General features: G+C 38.5%; 1 protein-coding gene across 1 annotated transcript; it reads right to left on the bottom strand.

Annotated features, from left to right (window-relative positions):
* Positions 1 to 1,178: 1,178 nt before the first annotated feature.
* Positions 1,179 to 7,478, bottom strand: POLR2M (RNA polymerase II subunit M). The gene is made up of 4 exons (XM_079125940.1): positions 7,205 to 7,478; positions 4,531 to 5,178; positions 3,438 to 3,642; positions 1,179 to 1,578 (listed from the first exon to the last, which is right to left on the bottom strand). Exons 1-4 carry the CDS (start codon positions 7,315 to 7,317, stop codon positions 1,432 to 1,434), a joined length of 1,113 nt encoding a protein of 370 aa, XP_078982066.1. The 5' UTR covers positions 7,318 to 7,478; the 3' UTR covers positions 1,179 to 1,431.
* Between the last annotated feature and the right edge of the window lie 12,424 nt (positions 7,479 to 19,902).

Genomic DNA, 19,902 nt, shown 5'->3' with positions numbered 1-19,902 from the left:
GTAAAAGTACATACACTCAAACGTTAGTGGAGATTGTCTCTGGCCGGCAGGCTTAAAAGGAACTGTGTGTACACACACGTTGAGCCTTCTGTACTACCAGCTTTCCAGAAATAAAATGTCATTTCATTCTATAGAAAAAGAATATGGAATAATTTTGTGTTCTGAAGTCATGTACTATTAGCTTTAAAAACTAAAAATAATGAGACTGCTAACTCAGGATACTTTTCACATTTGCTTTTTGTCAGGGAGAGGGAAATAGAAAGCACATGATATAGAACTAAGCCCTTCCTATCACACATGCATCTAACCTAAATGTGTTTTGTCAAATTTTATATTTGGAGTTTCTTTCAAAGAAGTTAAATTTAACTAAATATCAGTAAAATATCACCAGCAGCATTTGAAGTTGCTCTAATTAATATTTTATTTTTCCTTTCAATACTTTTAAAGGCTCCACATTAGACAAGGAATTTTTTTAACAACATAATTTCTCTGGAGACAACCATATAATCATTTTAAATGACAGGAACATGTATATATAGGAGATTGGGATTTCTGCAGCCTATATATGCCTCTTTTGGATAGGAGGGGAAGCAATGTACTGACAATTCAATTATAACTTTGAAAAAATAACTGGTCTTTGTACTAAACATGAATGTGCTACACATGGACCTCATCTGTGAGAGCAATGAACTCCAGTCAGGTGAAGCATGAGAACAGCGACTCCTTTTCTTAGCTCTCAGTCTGCTTTTCCTATGCCACAAGTTCCTCCAGGCAAATCTGGTCATCTAGAAAGACCCTCTGCCCTCCAGGATCTCCTCAAAGTACTCCTTATTCCTAATCAGAAGAAAGATAACAATCTTCCTAAGGGAAGACAAGAGAATGAAACAAACATTTGTGAAGCATTTTTCTGAGTGTCTTTCAAGGTAAAGGACATCCTAGATCTCAGCTCCATGTTAGCATACACACAGTGCTTTGGACTGCTCCCTTCATTGCTCAAAAAAGGAGGGAACTATTTTTCTAATTTATTTTAGGTGTCTGGGACAACTAAGTGTTTCACTGAAAGACATAATAAATGCCATTTGATAGAGGTAAGAATAAGGAAAAAAGCAGTTATCTACTTCCATTTGACTTAGAGGAAAAAAACATATTCTACTACATACTAAAATATCAGACCAATGCATGACATACCGCAAAACTTTAATACAATATGGTTAAACACAATATTGAAATATTAAACTTTTCAAGCACACGAAGATCATCTTCTGAAAGACAAACTGAGCTTTATTTTTTGTGGTGACATTTTTGTAACTTTATAAATGTTTTTTCCTCAACAATGTCTGACACCAATCTTGATACTTGTTAGGAAGTCTGATGGAAGATAATGACCTCTCAAGAGTTGAAAATTTTAGGAGATAATCCCAATGCCCATCTTCATAATTCATCATCAGAGGACTGATCATCATCTTCGTCCCTTACTTCTCGGTACTTCCCTGAAGACTCCCCTTCTGGATTATAACTCTGCATTTTAATATTCAGTCTTTCAGCTAATTTTTGTGCTGCGAGCTTTGCTTGCATCTCCTTTAAAACAAAGAGCAAAGCAAAAAGTCACATATTCACATCTTTTCCTTACAATTTTTCAACAGGAAGTTAAACAATCAGATAAATGGGCAGAACAGTCACTTAGTGCACTCTTTAACAACACAAGAAGCCTAACTGTGTGTCCTACAGATACAACAGGGCAAAGCGTGCAAAAACTACTGGCCTGTTACAGTTGTAGCCATTGACTTCCATTAATAAACAACACTGGAGCCCAGCATGCTGGCACATGCCTATAATCCCAGTGACTTGAGGCAGGAAGATTACAATTTTAAGGCCAGCCTTAGCAACTTAGCAAGACCCTGTCTCAAAATAAAAAATAAGAAGGGCTAGGGATATAGCTCAGTTGTAAAATGCTCCCACCCCAAGGGAGTCAATCTCAAATACTAAAAATCCCACACTGTATTGAAATGCCTATCTCTTCAAGAATAGAATAATCAGTTCAGCACACAAGTTATAAATACAGACACATTAAGTATGTACATATACACAATGATAAAGGAAACAATTTGACCTATCAAATGTTACAAATCACTAACACTGTGTGAACCCACTTCCCTTGAAGAAATTATGGTTTCTGGCCCAAGTTGCATTTCAAGGCACAAGCAAATCAAGATATTAATATTAAAAAGCTTATTATCCTTCTCCAAATAAAGTCCCTACAAAAATTAACACCTAACCAAAAGTCCAAGTGAGTTTCAGTCTAGCAGTGCCTATACACCCAAGGACTTCCCTACCAACAGATAACAGGGAACAATGCTTGTTCCCCCTTAGGCTCTTCCTTTTCTCCCATACCCTTCAAACTTTTTATGTCCTTCCCCGCCGCTGTGCATATTATGAGTAGGTTTCTGTCAAACAAACCAATTTCAAGCTGAAGGGTTTAATTCAACCTAAAAATGTCTTCAAGATCCCAGAGACAATTTAGAAAACACTTCCCCAATGCTACAGCTATAACTAGTCATCAATTTCATACACTGAGAGAAGAGTAAAAAGGAATGCCTTGAAAATGCCAATCCAAACCAAGTAAGTTTTTATGAAAAGCCAAAGCAGATTAACAAGCTAGTTTTAGATTAGTTGGTACATGACACCTGACTAAAATCTAGCTGAGCAGTTATCTAGGAAATAGGACAGGATGCTGTCTTCCAGGAAGCTGCAATTATTACTATCTGAGAATGTCTACTCCTTTCTATAACCCCTATGATCCTCACATTATTTCCCCCATTCTATTAACACAAACTCTCAAGGTACATGGTTAAAATTCCATGCAAAACACATAAATCTTTGGAGAAAGTACTATATAAAATTGATTAAGATGCCAAAAGTAGGAGATTCTTCTCTTTTGACATGGGCACCCAGATTATGGAACAGTGCCCCACTGTTGGCAACACAACACTATCGTCCCACCCCCTCTGTGCTGCCCCTGTGTTGACGGAGATGGAAGTCTGGGAGCATAATTCCCTTGGTTAGATTCCACCACTGAGAAGCTATCATACGAATTTTAGAAGGTAGAAGGGAAAGGTGATGCTACTGCTATCCTAATGGGAACAGGCAAAAGTATGGGTTGTAAGATGTGAAATTTTGCAGCAGTCTCTCCACAATTCCTGTTAAACACCACTTTGAGGTTGTAGGTAGTTATGATCATCTCCAGTTGTTTCCTGCAGTTTTAGTAACTCTGTAACTGAAAACTTAATGGCACATGTCTAAGAACTAATGGTCTCCTCAGCTGACCATTTCTCTAGCACCTAAGTCCTTCAATTAAATCCTTTCCTCCTTGAACTACCTGGAGTCAATCCTGACCTATGTAAGCAGGAAAAAAAAAAAAATCCTAATACCCTAAATACCTCATAATTCTGTTTCTGCTGTTTCTGAAGTTCCAAAGAGTCTTCTATGGAAAGCAGCTGTGCAGGCAGATGGTGAAGTGGCAGGAGCCGTGCTGCTGTGATGTCATCAAGATGCTGCTTGTCCCTGCGCCGCCGCTCTGCTGAGGAAACCGGAGACTCTACCCTCTGAGAGTGACTAGGTGAGTCATTCTGTTGTGATGGTAAACTAAAGGAGAAAAAACTTATATGATCAGACTATTTTCTTTTTATGAACACAATCAAAACATACACACACACACAAAAATGGTCCTTAACCTGATCATCAATTCTTGCACAAAGGTAAATTTACATTCATTGTTCTAACAAGGGAGTGTGCATACAAACAGATACAGGCCTTTGCCTTTTCCTTCCCTTGTCACACTTTATTTCATACTTTATACTTGAACTGAAGCTATTTTTTCATTTATTTACTTTAAAAACATTTGCAAAGAGGCTCACTGTCCAGTAGAGAGGAATAAGCTTGTAAGTAGTTTTAGTAAAATACAGTACTGCAGGTACAATATTTTCAGTGTTCTTATTTTTAAATCTTCTCACCTCCCTTCCCCCAGAAACTGCATTATCATTTAATTTTTTTTTATAAGTATGTAAACCTTAGGTCCTCATCTAGAACCTAAACGCTTTGAGAAGCATAGTGAGCACTCAAATAAATGGCTGAAAAAGTTCATCAACTCCTGCAACTGCTTTTCTCTTATATTACAGGCTGATCAAAGGGAAGTTGTACACTAGAAAATGGTAGTGGGAGGGGGGGAACAGTTATAATAAATCCTCTCTTCAATTCTGTGTTCATTATGAAATACTGGCTAAGCATTCTGAACTATAATAGTCCCCATCTGCTATTTAAAACCCTTTCAATTATTTGGCTTCAAAACTAAAGTATGGTTCAACAGGAATCCTCTATTCCAGCCAGGCTGGTCTCACTGTTTGCACAATATGTCCATTCCTACCTATAAGGAGCACTCACACAAAGCCTACTGAACTTCAAAGCATTCTTACAAGTTTGTGATTTTCACACATATTACATTCCTGTGACAGGCCAATTTTCAATGATACTTACACATTGGTTTTAAATTTATGTGGTGGGGGCACTGGGTTTTTGGCTCGCATTTCTAGCACTTCCATGTAATGGGGCTTCTTAGGAGTCCTACCAGAAAGGCCCATCAAGTTCTCAGCACTCGTGTTTTCTTCTGAGTGATGTATACCTTGGTCTGCAACCGTGAACCTTTGGAACTTATCAATAAACAGGTTGTCAAAACTGCTGGAAATATCTTCTGCTTGACTTGAAACACAATGCTGAGGGAGAGGCTCTCTAGCTTCAGGTGACGAAGGTCCCCTGGCTCCGTTGTGGGAAGCTGGGCCCTTGTTCACTGTGTACTCAGTCTCTGGAATCTCTTCATCGCCTTTGTGAGTAGGATGTACAAGTCCCTGTTTTTCTGAGATTGTGTTAGATGATTTGATGTTATCTACAAAGGAACAGCCAGGAACTAGTGATGAAGTATCAAGTATTCGGTCAGAATTCTGGGCCTTTTCTATATCCACATCAACTCTTGCAATTACTTTTTGCCTTAGCTTACAGTCTAAACTAGCAGAATGAAACAGTTCACGTTTTCCTCTAACCTCTTCACGCTCTGCAATCGCAGCTTTCAGTTTGGCAACAGTGTCTAAGATCTTTTTACCTTTGTCGGGCAATCTGCAAATGAATTTTCTGTCAAATGAAAAAAAAAGTATACATTAGAACCATGTTTTTAAACTCATGATTTATCATTTAAAAGGCAAAACACTAACCTCAAAGAGAGAAAAACTAATTTTTAAGTAAAAAATCTGCTTTCTAACTGGCCCCAGACTGGAATTAGGCAAATAAGACAACTATCCAAATAACCCCAAAACAAGGAAATGCAGGCAAAATAAACGACTCCTTTGTCTCCTCTCATTAGAATTTTAGCCAAAGTATTTTAAGAGTATACATTGGGCATTCCTATTCTGAAAATTCAAAACGCTCCAAAATCTGAAACTTTCTGAGCACCAACACAATGCCACCAGTAGAAAATTCCACACCTGACCACATGTGATAGGTTAGTCAAAACACGAATGTATGAAAAACATTATATAAAATTACCTTCAGGCTATTTGTATAAACTGTGTATGAAACTTGGATTTCATGCTCAGACTTGGGTCCCATTGCGAAGATACCTTATTATTTATATACAAATATTCCAAAAGCTGAAAAAATCTGAAATTCAAAACACTTGTGGTCCCTCCCATTCAGGATAATGTATACTCTACCTGTGTAAAAGTCATTTAAGATATTCCAAAAATCAGCAGTTCTAAAAGTGTGATTTCCAAAACAGAGGGCAGAGGAATGGGTCTGCAAGGTCAAAACTATTTTCAGAATACTAAGATGTTATTTGCACTTCCCCTCTCACTTTCTCACACAAATACAGTAGAATTTTCCAGAAGCTATATGATGTGAATGGAATTTGTTTTTGTGTATACTACATCATAAGGAGTTCCCCATTATTTCTGATAAATCAATAAGTATCACTAGATATAACACACATAAACAAGAACTCTTTGGTATGCCCAATAACTCTAAAGAGTACAAAAGGGTCCTGAAATCAAAAAGTGAATTCACTGCTATACTTTAAAAACTCATTCTCATAAAGGCAAAACATCTGTCTCAACTAGTAAGCCCTCACCCCAAATGATTATTTGTCCTTTTTGCTGAATTTCTCTTGATTCTTTTTCTTTAGTCATGTGGAGAGGTTACATCTTGAACCCTCTCTCCTTTCTTTCTCTGATACATTCCCACATTTTCAACTCTATATATTAACACCTCTGTGCAAGTCAGCTTCCTACATTTTTCCAGCTGTCTCCTAAGTGTTATGACCACTTCTCCAGCTTTTAATTACCCAAATGTCTGCCATGCTCTCCCCTCAACTCAGTACACCCTGAGGAAAATGAACCTTGAATCCATTCCTTTCCCTCAATTTTCCTGTTTTGTTAGTGGCTCCGTGTGCAACAGGAAACTTCATTTATCTCTATCAATTACATATTCGAATTATTCCACACTTGGTGAAGTTTTCCCAATCCTGCCCAGCTATCTTCCTCGTTCAACAACCCCCTTGTTGGAAACCTCTTTCTGAAAATACCCTCGTGATGTCCTCTGCCTTTTAATCCTTCAAACCATCATGCACCAAGCTACTAAATAAAGCTGCCTTTAAAAAGCCCTCATCACATCACTCCCCTGCTAAAATCTGTCGTCTGCCAGCTGAAAGAGTACAACTTTGGCTGCCTAATAAATCACTCTTTATACCCTTCTCTTCCCATCTCTTACGGTTCCTGCAAGAAGAATAGGATCTAGAGATGAAATTGATAACACCTTTTGGTCACGAGTGTGGGGAGGAGGGCAACGGGATTTAGCATACAGACACTCCCTTCACAGAGCCAAAACAGTAGCTGAGTACATTAAACCAAGGCCAGAGCTGCTGGCTGGATGAAACGCCAAGCAGCCGATCAGTACGCGAGCCATCCTCGCAGGCGGTACGTGCTTGGCCAGGAGGAGGCATGGCACGGCCTTGAGGCCGCAAGCCATCCATTCGCCCTCGGGACTTAAATGGATCTGACTGAGACAAGGTCACCTTCCCCCGAAGGAAACGCCAGAGGGGGCTGGGGCGTCCCAGGGAGCCCGAACCCTAGGAGCCCGGCGGTGCTGCCGCGAGACCCCAGCTTACTCGTTGCGCAAAAGTCTCTCCTGGCGCTTCAACATCTCCCCCAGCTCCGCCGAACTCCGCTGCCCCAAGTCCTCGGGAGCTTGGGGCTCGAAGCCGCGGGGCAGCGAGAACATTCTGCGGGGGTTGAGGCTGGCGCGGCGGAGGGCAGTCAGCTTCCTCGGAGGGCCCCTCAGCTGGCGCGGGATCCGCGGCAGGCAGCGACTCCGGGGCACGAGCGGGAGTCGCCATTTTCCCGGAAGAACAGGTCTTCTTCGAGCCGAATCGAGCTTTATTGAAACGCCGGAAACAAACACGGACCGGGAGAAGGGGGCGTCCGGAGGAGCACGAAGGGGCGGAAGTTACGTGAGAAGGCACGAGCGCCTGGGGTGGCCGGGTTTCGCTTTTAGAGTGCCTTCCTCTGCTCATTAGCTACCTATTTGTTTATTCAAAAAGTGTTGGGCACCTCGGTGACCTTACCAAGCTGTATGTGGACGTGAACAAAGAGCCACGGCCCCCGTTGCTATGAAATTGAAAGTGGTGGAGGGAGGACGACATGTAATAGTAAGGTTGGAATAGGCACTTGTTAAGATATCTGTGAGAATTGAAATTGGAGTAGAAACCTGAAGGATGGGCTGGCTAGCCATTAATGAGACAGGAAGAGAACAGGATTTGGGAGACGCCAGCCGGTGGCCTGGTGCCTCCTAGCCCAGTTTAGTGAAGCCCTGAAATGCTAAAGTTGGAAGATACCTTAACTTTAATGGGACTCACTGGTATTTGGAACAGGACTTGACTTTGCAACAGTGCCTGGGGCATGGCAAGACTTTTGGTATCTCTGGTTTCTGCCTACTAGTTGCTATGACAATTCCAAGTCATTTTAACAATTCAAAGTGCCCGGTCTCCCCCATTTCCAAAGGCCCACAGAGAGATGATAAGGGATGGGAGGTGCTCTACAAGCAGCTGAGAACCTTTCACAGTTTCTTTTCATCTGTAGACAAATGGACACAAAAACTAAAGTAAATATTACCAAAGCAAAACACAAAAATGACCGCATCAGATTTCAAACCATAATGACCTGCGGATTTCTCCACCACACCAATTAGAAAACCCCTTCTTCACTTTGGATCTATTTCCAAATATACAAAATTGAAAAGATTTATTTTCTGGCCAAAAAGGGGAAGACTGTAATAAACATAAGATTCAACTCTTAGGTCAGCTAAGAAAGCTGTGTTCTGAAGGAAAGAATAGGAAGCATGGCAAGTCAGCATATGTCATGCCCGTAACTTCTAACACCCACCTATAATTCTTGGTGTAGAAAGTTTTTCTCAATTGAAGTTTTTCTCAATCCTGGGTAATATTCTATATAAATGCAATCAAGCTCCTCCCAAGGAGCAGAAGCTTCAGATAAAATCCAAAGCTACTCCAGGGAGCCAAACTGCAGTCATTTCTTTACATGCACCCCCATTCTAGTGCATTCTAATCAAATTAATATATCAAAATAAACGTCCTCAACATAAGTCATGCTTTCAATGACTTTATCAACCCTAAGTGAATAAAAAATAAGGCCCTTGAATCAATTGGTTGTCCTTGGCAAGCTGCACCCTAAGACTCCCTCACCCTGTCCTTGGGCCCCGGATGGCAGCTTTGTTTTCCTCCACATTAGTGAACTCCCATCTTCTGATCCTGGGCACACTGTCCTCAAGACAAAACTTCTCTAATTGTGTTAAACATAGTGATTTTTATATTTTTCTTTTGTAGTAAAATTGTAAAGTCTTTTCTGTCAGGGAGCTGTTTGTGCTTTTCTGTCTCCCCAAACACATATAGCAGCTATTAACAGATAGAATCTCCTTCTTTCATAATTTTTCCCTTCACTGGTCTCCCATGTTTTTTCTTTCTATAAATGAAACATTTCTTTTGTATATACAATCCTAAGCTTTTGCAGTAATGTTAACCACAATTACTGTGAAAAATATTTTCAGTGGTGTAGGATAGAATCTTTTATACAATATAACTCAGGGATTTGAGACATCATAATACAAATCTGAGTTCTTACCAATATCCATGTATAAACATCTATTTCTTTAGTCAGTAACCAAGAGGTGTGAAAAGAGAAAAATCTATCTGTAACAAAAACAGACTGCTTGCACTTCAGAGTGAAAATAGGCAAAGTTTTCTCTCATAATTCATCAGATATACAGAAGATCAGTATCTGGGACACAAATTTTCACAGCAATGTCTAAGGAAAATTTTATAAAATAGAGAAAATTAGAAATGGAGAAGGAACAAAGCAAGACACGATGAATGCCACAGGTTTTTTCCATTTGCAGCTGAACCAGCAAACCCTTGGAAAGAAAGAAAGCCCACAAATTATGGGCAGCTGATCTCTGCTAAAGAATTGTAGTCGCATAGTAATCCATTCGTTATAAAATTGAATCTGGACAAGTGTTTTGGGATTTGTTTGTTTTTGGTCTTCAGTGCTCATTTTAAAAATAATCTAGACTGGGCATGCTAGCATGCCTGTAGTCCCAGCTACTTGTGATGCTGACATGAGAGGATCATTTGAGCTTATATTCTAGAGACCTGCCTGGGTGACAGGACAACATCTAAAAAAAAAAAAAAAAAATCAAAAACCAAAAGAAAGAAATCTAAATCGCTTTTTCAATAGTACTTGAATTACTCTCTTTTGTGTTGCCCTGAACTTGACTGTATTATAAAGAAAGAAAATGTTCAAAACAAAAATTTAAAGGGAAGAAGAATTTGTCAGGCATGGTGGCACATGCCTGTAATCCCAGCAGCTCAGGTGGCTGAGGCAGGAGGATCACAAGTTCAAAGCCAGCGTCATCTATTTAGCAAGGCCTTAAGCAACTTAGCAAGACCCTGTCTCTAAATAAGATATTTTTAAAAGGGCTGGGGATGTGGCTCAGTGGTTAAGTGCCCCTAATCCTGGGGGAAAAAAACAAGAGGTTGGGGGGCAAGGAAGGGAAGGAAAGGAAGGGAAAGACGGATTTCATCAGTCATGTGAAATACAACCAGGATGATTTATAGCTATCCCATTGCCATCAAACTCTGCAAGAACATTGTTTGAGCATTATTAAAAATAAAAACAAAACCTGAGAATTATTTGTCCCTACAGAGTTGAAAACAAAAATTGGCAATCAATCCTGAAATTGATAAACATGAATCTATAGAATTTCCAGGTTGCTTACCTCTGTTTTCTCAGATTGGCTGTCAGAAGTGTCAGGAGTGGCCATGATATATGTGGAAGCAGCCAAAATGGCAGCCATCTGCTATGGTTAGATATGGATTGCGTATACCCCCTAACGGTCATGTGTTGGGAGCTGGATTCCCAGTATGCTAGTGTTGGGAGACAGTGTGGAACCTCTAAGAGATGGGGCCTAAGGAGAAGTAAATAGATCACTGAGGACAATGCCCTTAGAAGGAATTGATGTAGTTCTTGTGGGACTATGGTTAGTTTTCACCAATGGTTGCTGTCAAAGAGGGAGCCTATCTCCTGAATCTCTATCTGGCTTCCTGTCTCACTATATGACTTCTTCTCACATGCAATCACAACATTATGATGCCATCTTCACTGGAGCCTAGTTGGTACCATCACCAGGCCCTTGAATCTGCATAACTATGAGCTAAATAAATCTCTTTATTTGTTCTAATTAGTTATTCTTGACTGTAGAATGCATTTTGACATATCACACATAAATGGAATGTAAATTCTCATTTTTCTGGTAGTACGCGATGTAGAATTACACCACTTGTGTAATCATATATGCACGTAGGGTAATAATGTCTGATTCATTCCACTGTCCTTCCCACTCACCAGCCCCTTCCCCTCCCTTCACTCCCCTCTGTCTAACCCAAAGTACCTCTATTCTTCCCCAGCCCCCCACCTTATTGTGAATTAGCATCCACATATCAGAGAAAACATTGGGCTTTTTGTTCTTTGGGATTGGCTTATTTCACTTAGCATGATATTCTCCAGATCCATCCGTTTAAGGACAAATGCCATAATTTCATTCTCCTTTAAGGCTCAATAATACTCCATTGTATATATGTACCACATTTTCTTTATCCATTCATCTGTTGAAGGGCACCTAGGTTGGTTCCATAGTTTAGCTATTGTGAATTGTAGTTTAATTTGCATTTCTCTAATTGCTAGAGATGTTGAACATTTTTTCATGTATTTGTTGGCCATTCATATTTCTTCATTTGGGAAGTGTTTGTTCAGATTCTTTGCCCATTTATTGATTAGGTTATTTGTTTTTTTGTTTTGTTTTGTTTTGGTGCTAAGTTTTTGAGTTCTTTGTGTATCCTGAAGATTAATGCTCTATTGAGGTGCAGGTGGCAAAGGTTTCTTCCCATTCTGTAGGCCCTCTCTTCATGTTCTTGATTGTTTCCTTTGCTGAGAAGAAGCTTTTTAGTTTGATTCCATTCCATTTATTCATTCTTGATTTTACTTCTTGCACTTTAGGACTTTTGTTGAGGAAGTCAGGTCCTAAAAACTGACATGATGGAGATTTGGGCCTCTTTTTTCTTCTAGTAGGAACAGGGTTTCTATTCTAGTGTCTAAGTCCTTGATCCACTTTGAGTTTAATTTTGTGCAGGGTGAGAGATAGAGGTTTAATTTCATTTTACTTCATATGGATTTCCAGTTTCCCCAGCACCATTTGTTGAAGAAACTATCTTTTCTCCAATGTATGTTTATGGTGCCTTTGTCTAGTATGAGATAAGGGTATTTATGTGGGTTTGTCCTTGTGTCTTCTATTCTGTACCAATTGTATGTCTGTTTTGGTGCCAATGCCATGCCATTTTTGTTACTTTGACTCTGTAGTATAACTTAAGGTCTGGTATCGTGATGTCTCCTGCTTCACTTTTCTGGCTAAGGATTGCCTGGGCTCTTCTGGGCCTCTTATTTTTCCAAATGAATTCCATGATTGCCTTTCCTAGTTCTATGAAGAATGTCATTGGGATTTTAGTAAGAATTGCATTAAACCTGTATAATACTTTTGGTAGTATGGCCATTTTGACAATATTAATTCTGCCTCTCCAAGAGCATAGGAGATCTTTCCATCTTCTAAGGTCTTCTTCAATTTCTTTCTTTAGTGTTCTGTAGTTTTCTTTATAGAAGTCATTCACCTTTTTTGTCAGATTGATTCCCATTTATTTTATTTTCTTTGAGGCTTTTGTGAATGGGGCAGTTTTCCTAATTTCTCTTTCAGGTGATTCATCACTGATGTATAGGAACACGTTTGATTTATGGGTGTTAATTTTATATCCTGCTATTTTGCTGAATTAATTTATTAGTTCTAGAAGTTTTCTGGTGGAATTTTTTGGGTCTTCTAAATACAGAATCATGTCATTGGCCAATAGTGATAGTTTGAGTTCTTTTCCTATTTGTAAAACTTTAATTTCTTTCTTCTGTCTAATTGCTCTGGCTAGAGTTTCAAGGACGATGTTGAATAAAAATGTTGAAAGGGGGCATCCTTGTCTTGTTCCAGTTCTTGGAGGGAACGCTTTCAATTTTTTTCCATTTACAATGATGTTGACCTTGGGTTTAGTATATACAGCTTTTATAATGTTGAGGTATTTTACTAACTATCCCTAGTTTGTCTAGTGGTTTGACCATGAAGGGATGATATGTTTTGTCAAATGCTTTTTATGCATCACTCCCCTTTTTAAAATTCATAGTTTTTAAATGCTTAGACTCTGGTTTTTCCAATTATCTACCTAGTTGCCAAAGCCAGAAACTAAGCATTATTTTACCCTCAACAAAGTTGGTCATAAAAATCCTATAATTTATATACCCTCCTAATCTTTTCCTTCTCCTCATTCCACCCCTTTTAGAATCTCCCCAGATAGCCATCATTGCTGCCACTACCTTCGTCCAAGCCCTTGAGTGATCTATCTCATAATAGCCCCCTAAATGATATCCTTACCTAAGCTGTTTTTTTCCTCTGGACTGCTAACAAACTTTTTTTTTTTGTTTTGTTTTGTTTTTGTTTTCTCTCTCTCTCTCTCTTTAAGAAATATACTTTTGCTTTCTTCATTTGGATTGTTGATGCCGGAGACACCAGTATCAACATAGCAAACACTGAAAGCATTTCATTACACTTTTGGTCTCTCTGTGCATAGAGATGACCTTGTCCCCATGCAGGGATGACTGGAGAGTAAGAGGGAGGTGAGAGTGCTGCAGAGGACATGCAGAAGCACACCTAATCTCTGTGCCCAGATTTGGCCCTAGTGACAGTGGACTAAGGGGCAGGAACTTGGGCAACTGAATGATAACTGGGGATACTGGAGTAGGGATTGGTATGAGGAGAGAATTGAAAGCAGAGGATACCCAAAGCTTTGGACCAGATGAGGGCACTGGGGAAAATGATCACCAACAAGGGAGCCCAACAGCATCATTCTGTCAGGAAACCCAAGACTTTGTTGCTGACTGGACTTTAGAGTTAGAGAAAGAGGAGAGCTAGCTTTTGCTTTGCCCCTATGGTGTGCTGGGCATTTTAATTATGTTTCATTAGTTTCATATAATTTTTACAACAAATACTCTCATGGAACATAATAGAGAACACTGAAATAGACCCATGAGTATGTGAAAACTTGATATCAGTCAAAAATGAGATTTAAGATTAGTGAGAAAAGAGTGAATTTTGATAAACAATACTAGAGAAATCAGTTATTTATATGGGAAAAAATGGTTTCCTACTTAAAACACATGTGAGACTTAATCTTGAGTAGCAAATTACTGTTAAAGCTGGGGAAAAATATTTACAGAAAAATATTTTAATGATCAAAAAGTTGAGGATGGATTTTTAAAAACATACATTATAAGCTCCATAGGAAATAGGTTGTAAAATTAGCTACATGGAGGCAAAAATTTCATAGTAGAAAATACAAATATCTACTATACATATAATCAGCAAAATATCCAGAATATAAAAAGAAATCTTAACAAACCAATAAGCAGTTAATAGGAAAAAGAAAGGAATACACAAAGGTCAGAGGGAAATGCAAAAACCAGGAAATAAATAAATACATATATTTATTTACTTTGCATTATATATCATATATAATAAATATAATATATAATAATGTAATATAACATAATATGTTATATGATCCTCAACTTCAGGGAAATGCAAAGTAAAACAAACATCTTAAAAATTTCAATGTCTTTCTGATTGGAGAAATGGGAACTTATATATTCCAGATGGAAGATCAAATTGGCAAAAACACTGGAAAAGAATCTGGCCAAATCTAGTAAATTTGAAGAGGTACCCACCTTACCCTAACACATGGCTTCTACATAAGCAGCCCTCCTGAAGATCCTCTGTAATGTACTAAAGATGTGTGTCAGAAAATTCACTGCTCATCGTTCACAGCATTAGTAAAAATGGAAAACTGCTTTAATTAAAATGAAGAAAATAGACCTATAGGTTGACTCTCCAAAGCTTAAGAAGTGAAAAAAGCAAGTTACAGATTAATACCATTTATTTTTAAATGAATAACACGTAAAACAATACTATGACTGCTTTTCTTTTAAGATACATATTATCAAGATGTCATTTACATATAGCAAAACTCGCCCTTTTTAGGTTAAAGATCTAAGTTTTGACAAGTTATGTACAGTCCTGAAACCATCACCCTAGTCGAGACAGCAGTTCCATTGTCTTCCCAAATGCAGTCAAGTGGCCTCACTGCACAGTGGTAGCACACAGGACTCCAAATGTAGTTAACATCTTTACCCAACCCCAACCCCTGGGCAGCCAACCACTCTGCCTTCAATCCCTAGAATTTTTCCCTTTCCAGAATGTCATGTAAATGGAAACATATAGCAGCCTTTCTGGTCTTACTTCATTCATGCTTAGCATGTTTTTGAGATTCTGTGCCACTGCATGTGACAGTAGCTTGTTCTTTTTTATTACTAAGTAGTATTCCATTGCATGGCTTTGTTTATGCATTTAGTGGCTGAAGTATATTCAAAGTTGTTTTCCAGTGATTATAAATCATGTCCTATAAACATTCCTGTATAAGTTTTTGTGTGAACATAAGCTTTCATTTGTATTGGGAGTAGATTATATGGTTATTCAGTAAATGAACATTGAATTTTGTAAGTAACTGCCAAATTTTGTATACCGTGCCTGCACCCTTCACTCCCTAGGCAGTGTCTGAGAGTTCCAATCATTCCATGTCCTCATTATCACTTAGCTTTTGTTTGGTTTTATTTTTAAAATTTTAGCCACCAATCTTCTTGCCCAAAGTGCCTTGACTTAGACATTTAATAAGAATGACAGAAATTGCACCAAACTTTTTTTATGGTATCAACTGTCACTAAAGCTGTGTGGCGAACAAGAAAATGGGCAGGAAGGAAAGGGATGGGACCAAAGTACTCAAAGGTCATAAACAAGTATGAAGCAAATTCTATTTTCTTTCATGTTTGTTTGTTTGCTTGTTTGATTTTGAAGGCCCCATCTGGGAAGGGAACATGCTGAACTTTCAGAAACACTGAAACTACAACCATAGCTAATACAAAATTAATTCACAATGGTACACCTAAGACATCAATGAAGAGTAATGACTGACCTGCATAGCATTTTTCCAGACCTTCCCTTTCAGTTAGTCCCCCAAACCACTCTCTCCAAGTTTAGAGGGGGAGAGACCTCCAGTGCTAGGACCTCTTGACTTCCCTATCTGTGGACCGGTCTTACCCCACTGCAGTGCACCCCTCAGCACAGAGCTCCACAAGTAAAAGACAGGAGCTGGGGCCAGTCAGGGAAGGGGAAGCAGGGAGAGAATAGGAAGCTGGAGTTGGGGTATGAGAAAAACAGTGAGAAGCAGAAAAAGAACTGGAGAGAGAAATGGAAAGAGAAAACTGTGGAAGTGGCAGTAAGCGGAATGCCATTTCTTTGCACAGAAATCAGAAACATAAAGCTCCCTAAGTCCTTAGGAATTCACAGATAGATTCTTCATTTCCCTTCCAACTCTAAAATCCTATACTTCTATAAAATGTCACATTTCCCCTTTATATTTCACTGTGATCCCATAGCAGCAAAAGGTTTTCCTCAGCTACCCAAGGGTTTAGGTTGTAAAGTGCATGTGCTCCACACTAAAAGTAAATTCTTGCATTAGTTATCCAAATTGTTTGAAATGAGGAACCAAATTTTCAGCTCATATCTCCCTTTTTATCAGCAAATAGTAATTTAAAACCATTTGCCAGGGCTATTGGTCCTGGCTGACAGACTGTGGCCTATTAAAATTAATCCTGTCAGAAGATCCTTGCTGCTTTCTCCAAGTCCATTCAGGTCCTTGGTTTATGAACAGGATGAACAGACGGCCCATCCCAGAGGGGCCGCGGGAGGAAGCACGTTAAAATGGCCGCCTGCATTGTTTGCTCAGCTGCTTGGAAAAACTAGGACTAAGGGAAATGGGATTAATCAAGGGGGCAGTTGCCCATGGAAAAAAATACAAAGACTCTGGTGAGAAAATCCCAGTCAAATAAGTTTCGAGTTGGAGGAAAAGAACTCTTTTTCTCTTCAGACCCTCACATGTTTGAGTGTTGTTAATAACAAATCTCCCATTTCAGACTACCACTGCATTTTATGATCTTGATGGAGTGAAAGGAGAGAGAACTTAGGGGAAAAAAAGCAAAAACAAAAACAAATGTGTGGTTCACCAAAATTTCATGTAATTTTATTTTTAATTAGCAAATTTAATGAAGATTCTTGGTTAAATGAGTGATTAATTGTGATTGAATAATACACCTTTGTAAGATTCTTTATATTAATAAACTCATAAACCAAAAATTTAAAAGTCTTTCAAAGAACTCATGTACTGATCTTTGGTACAGACTGCATAGACATCATAGCTAAGGCCCCTCCTGTCAGTTTAGGATATGATCTTAAACTAGATTTAAAATGCCTTCCCCTCCACTTGACTTATTTTACTTCCCCTTGACACATTGAATGAAATTCCACCAATAAAAAGATCATTTGACTAACAAAGATTTTCTTTTGAGACCATAGATACTTCTAGAAGGGTTGTGTTCTATCAGTTATTTACATATAAAAATGAATTAGTTCCAAATGGTTTTCTCATAAAAGCCCAGCTAAGGTAATGATGTACACTAAAAGAGTTGGATTTAATAAGAAGGAATGGGAGAAAATGGAGACAATTTTGAATAATCGGAGAAGGACAAAGCAGTGAGTTTACGGTAGTAGGAATATTCCATAGGATGTCATCTCTGGGATTCAGAAACCATGTAAGGTAGGCAAAAAGGGAAGCAGGAGAATATTAAAACCAAACCTTGCTTATAATTTGTCCAAATTCCACTGGAAGACAAGGTGTCTTATATTAAAGGGCCATCAGATTTTTTAAAATAAAATACCTAACACATTGAATATCCTAAATCTGGCTATGAAAATTATTTAACGAGTAAAATTAATGAGAAAATTAAAGGGAAGGAGAGAGGTAACTTGCGAAGTCACTGTAGGATGAGATTTTGTATACCTGTTCCCTTCAAGTTTCACTGAGGAGGGAGTTGTCCCTTTAGTGAAGGGGGGGGAAAAAGCAGGTCTCCAGCACACTCCATTTCTTCATTTCTGGAGTCTGACATACTCAAAGTCATGCAATAAAGAAACTGGCCATCCAAAACAGTCACTAGAAGAAAACTGACTACTCCTCTCCTCTCACTGGACCTGGCCAGAGATAAATATCTGATCACCTTTCATTTTCTGTCCTGATGAAAAAGAACACAACTGTCAACAGTGTCAACCAGTGGGGAGAAAGAAGAGAGGAGTAAGGGATACTGATGAAATACACAGTCAGAAGAATTACTGGGGGGAAAACATCTTTCTTGATTTTCCTCACAAAAATTTGCAGGAGAGAGCAGTTAAGCCCAGCATATGGGACAGTAAAGGTAATGCAGGTGAGAGACAATGGTGGTAAAATTTGTTCATGCCCAACTATGTTCTTAGAGGGTTTGTGAACCATTCACTTTGTGTCAAGTCAGTGGATTTCTCTGGGCCTTGGTTTCCTCCAGTTTAAAATGAGGGTTTTCAACCAGACCAAATCCAAGAGACCTTTTAACACTTAAGTTACAGGATTCTAAGATGATTAATGTTATATACATTCTTGGCAACATCTGCATTTATTTAAGCTCATAAATGTTGAGAAGAAATATTTGGTATGCAGTAAAACTGGGAAGCAGGTAGCTCCCTTTAAGTAAATACTCATCCAAGTTCGATGAAGTTTCAGGTTATCAACCTTCCCAGGCTGCTGTAGCTGGCCATGTCAGGACTGAATGATGTTTTCCAGCACCTAGAATTCTCAAGCTTAATTTAATTTTTGTATCTAGGGTATGACAGTTGGGAGTACTTTAAGATTGTTTATAAGGTTAAAAAGTACTCTGAATTTGTCAAAATAGCAGAAGACATGCAAACTATAATAAATGATGTGGGAGGCACACCACTTCAAGCAGACTCAAGAAAAAGGTAGTATGAAGGAATAAACATTTTCTTGATAACACACAGAAAGAAAAACATTAGATAATGTAAGCCTAGAGATGCAAATTGTGAGTCTTTGGCTGCATCCAATCTCTTTGTGGATTTGTTTGGCAGCACAGTGTTTTTCAAAATTACAAATTTGAGTGACTTAGAATGGGCATGGGAGCACCCCTCCCTGTTCTGGCCAGCCACTCACTCCCATTGTCCCACCTTTTTCACCTTTATGCAAACTTCTGGATTGCTTTATGCAAAATTCTGAGTTCCAGGACATCTGGGTTTGGGTGTGACAGGCAGATGTAGATGAAAAATTTAGCCTTAATCTTACAATTATTATCATGGAAACTTCTAGATCACCAGTACAAGATTTATACCTGTTACAGGAAAGTGGTCTTTACTTCTAAATATCAGTTTTATAAGGCCGTTATACCAACCCTCACAAATGCTTCTCAGACAATTTGTGGAATTAATGTTCCTCCAAATTGTAAACTTTATCAAGATTACAATTTTTTTTCTAGGATCAAACGTAAAAATTGAATTTTAATTCACACCGTCTCTATCAGGCTCTTCTATAGATAGGGATTCTATTTTGGGGAGTGGAGCTGTTTCTTTGTTTTATAAGTGACACGAAGTGCCCTGGTCAATTCTGTCATTTTGAATAATTCTTAAAGAAGTATTTGCAACCAGCTCAAATAGCATATGGGTATCGTATACAAAGTTTGGTTAAACACTCTCATCTGTAACAAAAGCCATTTTAAAAAGGTCAAAGAAAATTAAGAATCTTTATGATCACCTTGGAAACATTAGTATCTTTACAACTGCATTTTATACTTAAAATTTCATATTGGAGATTTTGTAAAAAAAAAAAAAAAAAAAAAAAAAGTCATCTTGAGACAGTCCTAATTTCCTTTCCACCAGCTTCCCAAAAATGTTTACGTAACTTTGTGGGTACCATAAAGATATTTTATTTTAGGGTTGGGCTATAAAGTGACCAGTTAAGTTGTTTTCTGTCTGAGTGTGTTTTGTTTAGGAGGTGGCAAGTTAAGAGGAAAGGGGAGAATTAAAATATTTGCAAGATGTCATTAATCTCCAGCAAGAGCCTAGATTGTTTTTCCCCCCTTTCATTTGAGAACTAATCCAGCTTTCTGTTATTTGGCTCACAAAAGTCTTAAATCTGTAACAAGAGAGTAACTTCCTGTTCTCAAGAGT

The sequence above is a fragment of the Sciurus vulgaris genome (genome assembly GCF_902686455.1).
Source record: "Sciurus vulgaris genome assembly, chromosome: 2".
In the NCBI taxonomy this organism is placed as follows: Eukaryota; Metazoa; Chordata; class Mammalia; order Rodentia; family Sciuridae; genus Sciurus; species Sciurus vulgaris.
The sequence above is the reverse complement of the archived record's forward strand: the minus strand, read 5'-3'. Positions and strand labels throughout refer to the sequence as shown.